Genomic DNA, 11,521 nt, shown 5'->3' with positions numbered 1-11,521 from the left:
GGGGGAGGGGAAGAAGGGGGGAAGAAGGGGGAGGGGAAGAAGGGGGGCATGCTGGAGGAGCCGAGCTAGCTCAGCCCTGCTGAGAAAGAATAGGGATAGGACCAAAGATGAAGCAGCAGATGGATTTGGAGAGCATTATTTGAAATGCTAAGGAATGTGATCTTTAACCTGAGGGCAGCTGGACACTGGCGGGTGGAGGACATCTTTCAGAATAGAGGGGCCTGGGAACCAGCAGACCAAGAAGCCCACAGACGCAGAGGCTGTGCAGCCTCACCTTGCGCTCCCAGGCCCAGGGCAGGGCTCCTCAGACGCCCGAGGCCCCCTGGCTCCAGGCTGCATGCCCCACCTCTAGTTTTGGCTTTAGCCTTGGCACTGAAAAGCCTGGAGATCAAGCTGAGAGACCCCTGTTGAAGGCGGGGCTGCCTGAGGCCCAGAGAGGAAAGGGATTCTCTGTGGCTCCATGGCAACCTGGAAGCAGCCCTCCAGGCCTGGCTCCTTAGCACCAGCCTAGGGCTTTAGGGGAACACCAGGCACAAGGGGTCACACTTAGGGCGGGGCTCCCTCTTGGGAGGCCCTACAGCCTCCCCAGGCAGGCTGCCCTGCACACCTTGGGGCAGGGGCTGTGGCGTCTCTCTGGTGTCAGTGCACTGCCAGGCACGTACTTGGAGAGTCAGTAGATACCTGAAGACGCAAGAGAACACTGGGTGTCTGACAAAGTGATGTGGGTTAGATGTGTGCATCTCTGGGTAACTCCAAATATCAAAAGAAAACAAAAAAACAAAGCCCAAGAGCATATGGACAGGACCCGATATGGAACTGGGTTGGGCTGGATCCTGCTCCCCTCTTTGCTGCTGCTCTGCGGCAGGAGTATGAGCACTTCGTTGGTCTCTAGGCTGCAGGGAGGAGTTTGCACAAAAAAGCTTCTGCTGAGCACGCACTGCTCTAGGGCAGCCACTGTCCAGCTGCTTCTGCGCTAACTTGAGGCTTACTGGCCCCCTGGCCTCCTCGGGTCCCCTGGCTCAGGGACAGGCTGGCTGCAGGGGTGAGGAGGGAATCTCCCAGAGTCCTCTGAGGACTTCGCTTCTTGAGTCACCGTGACAGATGCGACTCAAGGCATTTCTGGGCCAGAAGAGACGTGTAGAGAGCCCCTGGCATACACGTTGGCACCCTCCTTGGAACCCGGGGCCTCAGCTCTGCCAGGCCTGTGCAGTGACCCAAAGTGGCACCCGGGACGTGTGCAGACAGCTGGGGGTCACTCTGGGATGCAATTCCGTCTTGGCCCTTCAGTGGGGCAGGATCTTCCCAGAACAGCTTGGACCTGCGGTGGCCTGGCTCAGTAAGTGCCTCAGTGCAAAAAAGCAAGTTTAATGATTGACCAATCACCACACAGTGAACACCCGCTGTGTGCTAGACTTGGGGCTGGGGGCGTCAGGGCCCTCTCCTCATGTGGCCCTGGGTAAATTCCACCACTTAGAAGCATGTCATCCCGTCACAGTCAGAAGCGCCTTCGAGTCATGAACTAGTGTCTCCACATAGCTGGGGAAACTGAGGCAGAGCGCGCGCACCAGAGCAACATGTTCAAGGCTGTGCAATTCAAGAAAAGTACAGTTTCCTCTTTTTATTTTCTGCAGTACTGGAGATTGAATACAGTTGCTCACACATAGTGGCGAAGGTGCAATCTTTAAGTGTCAATTAGAAATTTTAAAAGACTGCACAAGGAGCAAATGTATTTTCTGTTTGCAAACCAGAAGTGTCCCAGCCCTGACCAGGAGGGGGCTACGCTCACAATCCTAGCACATGGCTGGGCATGTTGGCACAGGTCTGAAATCCCAGCTAAGCAAGAGGCTGAGGCAGGAGGATCACAAGTTAGGACCCTGTCTCAAAAGAAGATAAAAATGGGGTGGGGGCAGAGATGGGGATCCCAGAGCACTTGCACTCGGCTTACGGACTAAACCTACAAATACTCAGTGTTCTCAGAGGTCTTCACTTTAGTTCTTGCTGAAATTTTAAATCCTCAATAGCCCAGCATTGTGGTGCAGGCCTGTAACCCCAACACTGGGGAGGCCGAGGCAAGAAGATCACAGTGTCTGAGACCAGCCTGGGCTACACAGTGAGCCCGTCTCAAAAACAAAAATACAACAAAATTCAACATCCAGGGCAGGAGCAGGGTGGTTCCCCGCAGAGGCCTCTCCCAGGGCTGGTGGTGTCTGAGCTGCCTCACCGCCCAGGCTCTGCCGTCCCTGTCCCCTGGGGTTGGGGCGGGAGTGGTGGCAGGGCGGACCTGTCGCTCCCGAGTAGGTCCCAGCCAGTCTACGATTGGCTGGAGGGACCCAGCCTGGCTACCAATTGGCCGGCGCCAGGCTTGAAAGGCGGCAGTGCCCCGGTGCCCCAGACAGCTGCGTGGAGCAGCGAGACGGCGCGGCAGCGTGGAGCAGCCATGGCCCGGCTGCTGCGGGCGTCCTGCCTCCTGTCCCTGCTCCTGGCCGGCCTCGTCCCTCCCAGCTGGGGCCAGGAGAGGTCGAAGGTAAGTGGGTCTACAGGGAGAGGGCCACCCTTCTTCAGCCCATCCCGGGGGTCACAGCACTCCCCCCCACCCCAGGCTTCTCAACAGGTCCCGCTGGGCTGAACTCCAACCCCAGCTCCCTCCCCAGCTGGGCAGGGGTCACCATCCTCCTCCATGTGGTGTTGGAACCCACTGTCCCCACCCCTGGTCTGGGGGAGTCCTCAGGACAAAGCTGGTGACCTAGCCTCTGGGCGGGACTGGTGCAGCTGAGCAGAGGGCTGGGGTTCAAGACTTGCTTGGAGCCAAGAACTGCTGACGAAGGGAGAAATGAGGCCCAGGGATTGGTGACTGGCAGAGATCTGCGGCAGGAAAGCTTGGGACTGGAAACGCAGAAAATGCAGAACGTCTGGATTCCAAGTCCTTCCCCTTTCTGGGCCTCAGTTTCTCCATCTGCAGGATGGGGTGGGGTGGCAGGGTCACAGTGAAGGTGTTCCTGGAAGGGTTTCCTAGGCTGCAGCCTAGTCGCCACCCACACTGAAAGGGCAAACCTGCTCCCTGAGAAGAGGGGTGGGAAGGATTCTCCTGGGCCTCCAGCGCGCCCCTGCGCCCGCAGTGTGACCCTAGGCTGGGTGGTGCAGCCCACTTATCTCCTTGCTTAGCAGGAACCAGGGTGGGTCAGTAGGGACAGATCTGGAGATCTATATCTCCAAAACCCCAGCCCCCCACACGACAGTGGCCAGCTGGGGGGCGTGTGTACAACTAACCCAGACCTCGGGGCGGAGGCAGGATTTGCAGAGCGCATCTGAGGCCAGCGCAGGCTATCCAGTGAGCTCAAGGCTAGTTTCAGCTACAACGTGACACCACCTCTGCAACAAAAACCAAAAAAGTCTCCTGCAGACTTGGACTCTAGAATTCTGTTCTCAGCCCAAGTCCCCTGGGTCTCCTGCGACCTAGAGCCGGATTCAGTGACTGGATGGCCACACTCTCCCTTCTACCCAGGCTTGTTCAGAATCTGAGGCTCCGAGGTTTCTCTGGGGCGGGGATGGGACTGAATCTCACACTAGGCAGAGATGGAGGACTGGGCTAGAGTCAGTCCTGTCCCCTCAGCCTGGGGACAGCACAGAGAAAAGACCCGGCCCCGTCCAAGCAGGACAGAGGCAGATGTGGGCCTGTAAGTAACCCATCATAGCCACGATTTCTGCAGAACTCTGAAAGGCTGCACAGACTGAGAACTGACAGTGAGGGCGAGAGCTCAATGGCTGGTGGCGGCTGGACATGTCCACTCTGTACCCAGATCCTGGGATCTGACACGCCACTGCTCCAGCATCTAGGACCAAAGCAGGACTCGGGTGTGGGGAGGGCCTTGCTCTAGGTCTCGAGAGAGGCTTTTCTTCTGCCCACTTGTAGCAGGTAGAACCAAGGGACCCCTTTTCCTTGCTGTAACCCCTCCCCCAGTCCAGTTCCGTGCCCCTGCTCTACAAAGTACCTCAGAAGCTGGAGGGCATAAGGGCTGTCCATGTGCTAACCGCTGGTTTCTAGGTGACTGAACTAGGCAGAGAGGATCATGGGACCACAGGCTGACAGGCTCTTAAGACAGAAGGACTGATTCCAGCCTACAGTGGGAGCTGGAGGCCCAAGGACCAGTGGCTGCTGACTCAGAGGCTGGGCCCGGGGTCTCCTGCCTCCTCCATCCAGCATACCTCTCATAGATCACACCGAGGGAGGGGGAGGATGGGTAGAGAAGCATACAAGCCAGCAGCCCTGGCCAGCCAGGGGCTGGGCGTCCCCCTGCTCTCAGGCCCTCATACTCCATCCCTCCAGTCCTCTGTCTTCCCTTGCCACCCTGTTCAAGGCACACAGTGAAGGGTTCCATGGACCCAGGGGACAGGGAAGGGCCGCCTCCCACAGCCCGAGCTGTGGCACCCAGTATGACCACAGCTGGTGGCTCTCCTAGGACACCCACTGGACCAGGCAGGCAGTGTGGAGAATTTGCCACTTATTCTTCTTCCTGGATACCACTGGCCAGTGTGTCGTACTGGCTGGTGACATCCACAGCCTCTCCCCACCCCCTGTAGGAATGTCAGGGCCCTGAACCTTAGCCACAGGCAGAGCAATCCCTAACAGTGGCCGCCTGTTCCTTCCAAGAGGATTTCAAGCCTGTTGTGATTCTTGCAATCCTTTTGAGAGCCACAAGGGATTATCCTTAGCAAGGCCCAGAGAATGACAGTGACTTCCTGAGGCTATACCACAAGCGAAGACCAGGCCCTAAAGCCAGTGCCTCCCACCTCATCTTCCTGTTGTTTTTGAGCTCAATTATTTATACAGCCTCCTGGATTTTCTCCTCTGGGTCTCCCAGAGATGGCGCTCGAGTCAAGATAAGAGTTTTTGGAGGCCCGACACTGTGGCAGGCAGAGCCAGGGCCAGCCAGGCCGCTGTGTGCTCTGCATCGTTCGCACTGTTGGTTGCAGTGACCCCACCTCGGCCTTGGGAACCTCAGGGTGGATGGAACGTGGTGTTTGGACCTTGGTCCCCCTCACTGGCCACGTCCTGTTGGCCACTGTCACCCAGCCAGACACGAGAACCTGGCCTCAGTGGCAGGTTTACCAAAACCACAGGGAAGAGAGGGAGTAGACTGGCACTTCTACCGGGCTGCCTCTGCCTTCCCAGTACCTCTCGGAAGAAGGTCCTAGACGACCTTAGAAATGAGCTAAGCTGGGGCCTCCAGCTTTTCCTTTGGCCACACCCTGCTCCCCTGTGGATCAGGTCCTGGTTCAGGGACACCGTCTCTAGGGTAGACCTGGGGTTGTGGCATCTGATTTAGGGTGAGGTAGGGGAGTGAGCAAAGGGGCTGCCTGCGTCCCAGGTAGTGTCCCATAAGCTCAAGGTGACACCATCCCTCTCCCCCACTGGCTCGCTTTCCAGGCTTTGGAGTGAGTGGCTGGCCTGGCTCCAGGAGACACAGGGCCAGGCCAGGGCCACAGAGTCAGTGGCAGAGTGGGGTTTCTCCCTCCTTAGCCTGGAGGTTGACTTGGAGCAAGATCCAGGCAGAGAAAATGTTCCAGTCACCATCCCAGCCAGCCGCTGGCCTGGAACACCTGCTACGAGCCAGGTGTGGCTGTTCCTCACCACCAGCGAGCTCACCGCCTCCCTCTCTCCAGTCTTCCACCTGTGGCACCTCTGGGTCCCCATGCCCACCCAAGGCTGCCTCCTCCACTCTGCTTCTCAGGCCTTCTCGTGACTTGCCTGGACTCTCCATAATCCCCTAGCCCATCCGTAGCCCCAGTGCAGTCCCTGCAGCCTGATGAACGAACATCCTTGGGTTGGCCTGATGAGAACGGTCATGAAGCCATTTCCAGGGCCCGTGGCACTCACTTCTCATGTGCTTATGAGTGCAGTATCAAGGGTCACATCCTACTGGACAACTGGATGCCCTCATAATCCCTTCAGACAGGGAACGAGGGACCCTGGTGTGGTCCAGTGCCAGGTTTCAGTCCTGCTGGGCTCTCACGTGGAGCAGTGCCCGTTCCTGCCGACGCTAACATCCTGGCGCCGGTCTTTCCCCTTCCAGACAGACTGCCACAACGGCATGAGCGGCACCATCTATGAGTATGGGGCCCTCACCATCGACGGCGAGGAGTATATCCCCTTTAAGAAGTACACTGGCAAGTACATCCTTTTCGTCAATGTGGCCAGCTACTGAGGCCTGACTGACCAGTACCTTGGTAAGAGCCCACCTCCCACAACTGCTTTAGTCAGGGCTATGTTACTGGGACACAAATCACAGGAACTTCTCTGGTGTCAAAAAGGAGGGGCGGGTGAGCTTCAAGTCTCAGCTCCATCACGCGTGCGTGTGTATGCATGCGCGTGCACGCATGCATGTGTGTGCATCCTTCTGGGGATGGGACCCAGGGCATTCTCACTGAGCGACATCCCAGCCCTTTTTGAGCTGGTCTTGTTAAGTCATTAAGTTTCCCAGGTTGGGCTCAAACTTTGAGTCCTCCTGCTTCAGCCTCCCAAAGTGCTGGGGTCACAGGTGTCACCATGCCAGGCTCGAGTGGCACATTTTTCTGGAGATAACTCTGTAAGTCTGAGGTGTGGGTGCCTTTGGACACATTCCAGAGCCCTAGTTATTCTTCATCTGTGGCTACCTTAAAGCACAGGGATGGAAGCGATGGGCTTGGCCCCACAACCCTGTCCTTTCCTCCTCCCCCTGTGACTGCAGTGAGAAATGGCAGCTGTGGCTCAGCTGCCTGAGAAGGTCTCCCTGGACCTCAGCGCGCTCCACTGGGGACTCTCTTGGCCCTAGTGGAAAGCAAGTATGGGTACATGGGAAAGGTGAGGTCTGAGCTAACCCAGAAAGGTGACTTCCATATTGCACCCCTGTCCTCAGTACACAGGCAGTGAATGGCCGCACAACCCAGCCCTCCCGCCTCAGCAGGGCAGTCCAGCTTTGGGGAGGCCAGGACATGTGACGTGCTGCTGTGCCTGGCCCACAGGGCAGTCGATACACTGGAAGGCCTGAGGGCTGCTCCCCCTGTGTGCACCGCTGTCTGGAACACATCTGTCCAGGCGGAGGTGGCCGGGTGCTGCATTACACAAAGCCGCGGAGCCGGGTGGGGGTGGGGGGCGGTGAGGCACTGGGGAGGGTCCTAGAGGAAAGAGGGCGTGGGGCCTGGCTGTAGCGCGAGGGAACCACCCGCCTTTGCCCAGGAAGAAACGGTACCTGCAGATCCCCAGGGCTCGCTCTAGACCCTGAGGCAAGGGTGGGCTGGCCACTGCGGGTCTCGGAAAGGGTTTTTCACTTTTCACAGTCCCTGCCCAGCTTTGCAGTAACTCACTGACCTTGGGCAAGCCATGCCCTCCCAGGCCTTGGTGGCTGCTGCTGGGCCAGGGTGCGGGTGGGCAGGCGCCTCACCAGGCCACCGCCTCTGCTCTCCCCACCCCAGAACTGAATGCACTACAGGAAGAACTCGAGCCATTCGGCCTAGTTGTTTTGGGCTTCCCCTGCAACCAATTCGGAAAACAGGAGCCGGGAGAGAACTCGGAGATCCTCCCCAGCCTCAAGTGAGTGCTCAAGGCCTGGGCCGCCAAGTGCGGAGTGTGTACATGTGTGCATGCGCGTGCGTGGTCCCGCCCATGGTGCTCTCCCACAAGGTGCCCCTTCCCTGCAAAGAGGGCGCATGGCCGGACAGCACATGACAGCAGAACAGAGGACTGCGCTGTGTGGCCAGGGTACTGCGAAGGGAGCAAGCGGACCTCAATCTGCTCATGTCCATTCGACAGTCTTCGGCTCCGCTGCCTAGCCCGACAGGGCTGTCCTGAGCCCTCTCCTCGTTCTGTGCCTGTGCCCACAACCCATCCTCCGTTCCTTTCCTTGCAGGTACGTCAGGCCAGGTGGGGGCTTTGTTCCTAACTTCCAGCTCTTCGAGAAAGGCGACGTAAATGGGGAAAAAGAGCAGAAGTTCTACACGTTCCTGAAGGTGAGCGAACAGCGCCCCTGCTGGCCACCGCGCCTGTCGCAAAGAAGCACCCCCCCCCCCACTTCCCCCAGCGGCAGCGGGCGGCGGACCTTCCTAGTCGTTGCCCGTTGCCCGCAAGGCTGCTCTGACCAGGAAAGGCAGAGAGGTGGCAGGGGACACCAGGCTAAACAGATGCCATACTCCTCTCCCTGCTCAGAACTCCTGTCCTCCCACCTCCGAGCTTGTGGGCTCCCCTGGCCGCCTCTTCTGGGAACCCATGAAGGTCCACGACATCCGCTGGAACTTCGAGAAGTTCCTGGTGGGGCCAGATGGCAGGCCCATCATGCGCTGGTACCACCGGACCACGGTCAGCAACGTGAAGATAGACATCCTGGCTCATATGCGACAGCGGGCGGCTCTACGGGAGGCAGCTCTGCTGGCCCGGGGGAAGTAACCGCTGCCCACTCCCGCCCACCCGCTACCCCTTACCCCTGCTCCTCACGCCAGCCCTAGCCCGCCAGAAATGTGTAGGCAGCTGCTAGCATCCTTCGCTCCTAATATTACACAGCCACGCAGATCTGAGAGCCTGCGCCCCTGTGCCACTCAACGCGGAAATTCTTCTCATGTCCCCATGACAATTTGCTTTTGTGAGAGCCCAAAGTGCCAGGTCCGATTACCCTGCTCTAACCTGCACCTCAAGGTGGGCTCCTGCGGCCTGAAGGGCTCCAGTTCCATCCCTACCCAGCCCAGCCCAGAGCCAGGGCCAAGCGTCTCCATGAGGGAGGGGCCCAAAGCCTGTGGGCGGACCCCCCCTGAGCCTGCCCGCGGCCCAGCCCTTAGTGCATTCAGGCTGAGCCCGAGCAGGGACGCTACCCCCTTGCCTGTTACCAGCAACCTCACACTCATCTGCCCAGTAAAGGTCTCTGCAGCAACCCAGCTCAGCAGTGCTTCTTTAGCAGCGGTGCCAGCGCTTGGGGAGGACTGGGGGTGGCAGGGTTCTGTACCCCTGCAGCCAGGCAATGGATGTGCCTGCCTGCCTGGGTCACATGTGAAATGTAGCAAAACCTCTATAGGGATGCCTTTCAATGACCTAGGAGCTGGAAGGCCGCTCCGTTTCATGCTCCAGAGGTGGCAGTTCCCCCAGCCCAGCAGCCTTGCAGTGAGCCACGTCTCAGCCTCCTCAAAGAGTTGGGGGAGGTGTGGTGTGGGGCCAGAGCGAAACACTAATCACGAAACACTGATTTTTAACTCCGATTTATGTCCAAAATTTGTGCAAATCAGTGTGTTGGGACAGCCAGCCAGCCCCATGGTCTGCGGGCATCACAACACTTCCGCTGTGCGTGTCAGGGTCCCTCCACAGATGTGGCTGCAGCAGCCTTCACTGTGACACGCTGCTGGGTGGAGGTGTACAGCCCCTGCTGTGGCCTCCTCCTTCCATCCTCTGGCTCTGGAGGCAGCGGCCCTCCTCAGCTCTTCAGAGGGATATGGATGGGCCTGGGGCAGGCCTGCTATAGCACTTGAGGCAAAAGTCAAACATACACACAGACTGTGGACTTGGCACCTGCAGCAAGGACCACTTCCATGGAGGTTTTAAAAGGGCCTGGCTGGACCCTGCTCTGAAGATGCACACCCTGTGGCTCCAGGGCAGGTTGGGGCTAGCCAGCCTTTCCACGAGGCAGTGAGAGGCAGGGCAGTGAGCTCCTGGTGTACCCCAATGGTGAGGTGCTCACCCACGGAGGCTCTGGCCACCCAAGTGCTCAGCCTCTAGTTTCTTGGTAATCTGAGGTCAAGCAGCTCTGCAAGATGAAGGTGGAGCCAAATGACACAATCTGGTCTCACTGTGGCCCCTCGCAGTCAGTTTTTGCAGACTCTAAATATTAAACAAAAATTTTGAGGACTTAAAAATTATCTGGTAAAGTTAGTTTTAAAGTCTTATATGGAAGCCAATTCACTATCAGTGAAGGTAACAGTGAGTTCCGGGGTACATGGAGTGCCAGGCTGTGCCCTGGGACACTCACCCTGGAGCCTCACCCAGCACTGCAGCAGGCCCAGCGCTAGCCCTTTACAGAGGTAGCTGGGTGGGATTCGTACCCAGTCGGTCTGGCTCTCGATCCCAGAAGCGGCAGTTCTGGGGGAGACACCAGCCCTGCCCACCAGGGTGCCCACTGCCACTCGTCCAAGCAGCCCTTGAAGGCTCCAGCCCGGCTGGCCAACCCCTTCTCCAGGCACCAGATCCTCCTGTTCTCTAGTCTCTGTTCACACGCTCCTGACCAAGCCCACTCCATGGCTGCATGAATGATGCTTTTCTAGAAAGTTTCTTTTCATGCTGAGATGAACTTGGCCTTCCTACCACTTAAACATACAAGGGATTACACTCCCAGAGTCCCATGGGTGAAGTGGTGCCTCCTGCCCCACGAGTCCCAATGAGAGCAAGGGCAGCCACTAGAGCCCAGAGTAAATGTGGCTCCAGTCCCGTGGACTTTACTGGTGGACACGACAACCAGATGCTGTGGACACAGACCAGTCTGACCACAGCCAAGGCCCTGCCCATGCCCCCTGCCTCGCCCTGCTCTTTCTATATCTTTTCCTCAGCTGCCATGCTGGCTGTGCCTCAGATCCTGAAGCTGGCCACCTATCTACCTGCCGTCCTACCTTCCTTCTTTCACTCCTACAAAGTGATAGGTTCTGGATCTTCAGGTCTCCCCAAGGCCCGTATGACACAGAAACAGCAGCCAGCCTGTGGCTCCCAAAAGTGATGGCTTTCTAGAGGCAGGGCCCAATGCAAGGGTCTCTGGTAACGGTGGGAGCCCAGCGCCTTCCTTTTCTTTTTCTTGGTTCCCGAGAGCCGAGACCTCTGCCAGACCCTCCCCCAATGACAGTACTGCTGGGCCCAAAGTGACAGGGTAAGTGACCCTGGAAACTGTAAGCCTGCATGTTGATCACCTCAAGTATTCTGTCCCAACTGTTTCTGAAAATGGGATCACTGCTGTGACTGTTCCCAATGATGTGGTTTATAAACCTTTGGGATTGTTTTGTGGGAGGAACCTGGCAAAGTCTGGAGAATGGCCTGGAAAAGACCTTGAGTGCTGTGAGAGGCGAATGGGATGTTCGCAGAGGACCAGTGTGGTGGTGAGAGCGTGGGCAGTGAGGGCTGCTCGCGAGGCCTCAGGTGGCAATGACACTGCTAGAGACTGCACTACGGGTTCCTCATGCTCCACTCTGGAAGAGAACCTGTCTACACTCGTCTGCTCTCCAAGACACACAGGAGCAAAGCCTAGAGGCGATGGGCAAATTATCTGTGGGAGGGATTTCACGGCAGCACAGACGCCAGCACTGGCCTGGGTGCTGACGGCCACTTTCAGGCAGATGTACTGTGAGAATAGGGAGCACAAAAGCGAATCAGAAAGATCAAACCTGCGGCTGGCCTAGAAAAGCAGCAGGCTCCTGCTGAAGGTGAAGATGAGTGCCACTGCAGGGGGACGGCAGTAACTGTCCCAAGGTCACCTCGGAAACTGTGGGTCCACGCCACTGCAGGGGGACGGCAGTAACTGCCCCAGGG

At 58.0% G+C, this 11,521-nt stretch overlaps 2 protein-coding genes across 5 annotated transcripts in view; one reads left to right on the top strand and one right to left on the bottom strand.

Annotated features, from left to right (window-relative positions):
• Positions 1–2,383: 2,383 nt before the first annotated feature.
• On the top strand, positions 2,384–8,898 carry Gpx3 (glutathione peroxidase 3). Its single transcript, XM_004629322.2, has 5 exons — positions 2,384–2,524; positions 6,072–6,225; positions 7,450–7,567; positions 7,884–7,983; positions 8,180–8,898. Exons 1-5 carry the CDS (start codon positions 2,438–2,440, stop codon positions 8,414–8,416), a joined length of 696 nt encoding a protein of 231 aa, XP_004629379.2. The 5' UTR covers positions 2,384–2,437; the 3' UTR covers positions 8,417–8,898.
• Positions 8,899–9,200: 302 nt separating this feature from the next.
• Positions 9,201–11,521, bottom strand: part of Tnip1 (TNFAIP3 interacting protein 1) — a 43,917-nt gene continuing 41,596 nt past the window's right edge. For 2 of the 4 annotated variants that reach the window (XM_023713115.1, XM_023713113.1), the window contains exon 18: positions 9,201–9,758. Coding sequence is in view for 2 of the 4 variants with exons in the window: in XM_023713113.1 (XP_023568881.1) it covers positions 9,727–9,758 (32 nt within the window). In the remaining 2 variants the exon portion in view is untranslated. Of the gene's footprint in view, positions 9,833–11,521 lie in introns of all 4 variants that reach the window. The other 2 variants (XM_023713112.1, XM_023713114.1) reach the window with 1 other exon arrangement.

Source organism: Octodon degus, unplaced genomic scaffold (assembly GCF_000260255.1).
Source record: "Octodon degus isolate 3935 unplaced genomic scaffold, OctDeg1.0 scaffold00029, whole genome shotgun sequence".
Taxonomy (NCBI): Eukaryota; Metazoa; Chordata; class Mammalia; order Rodentia; family Octodontidae; genus Octodon; species Octodon degus.
This window is presented reverse-complemented; position numbering and strand designations above follow the sequence as displayed.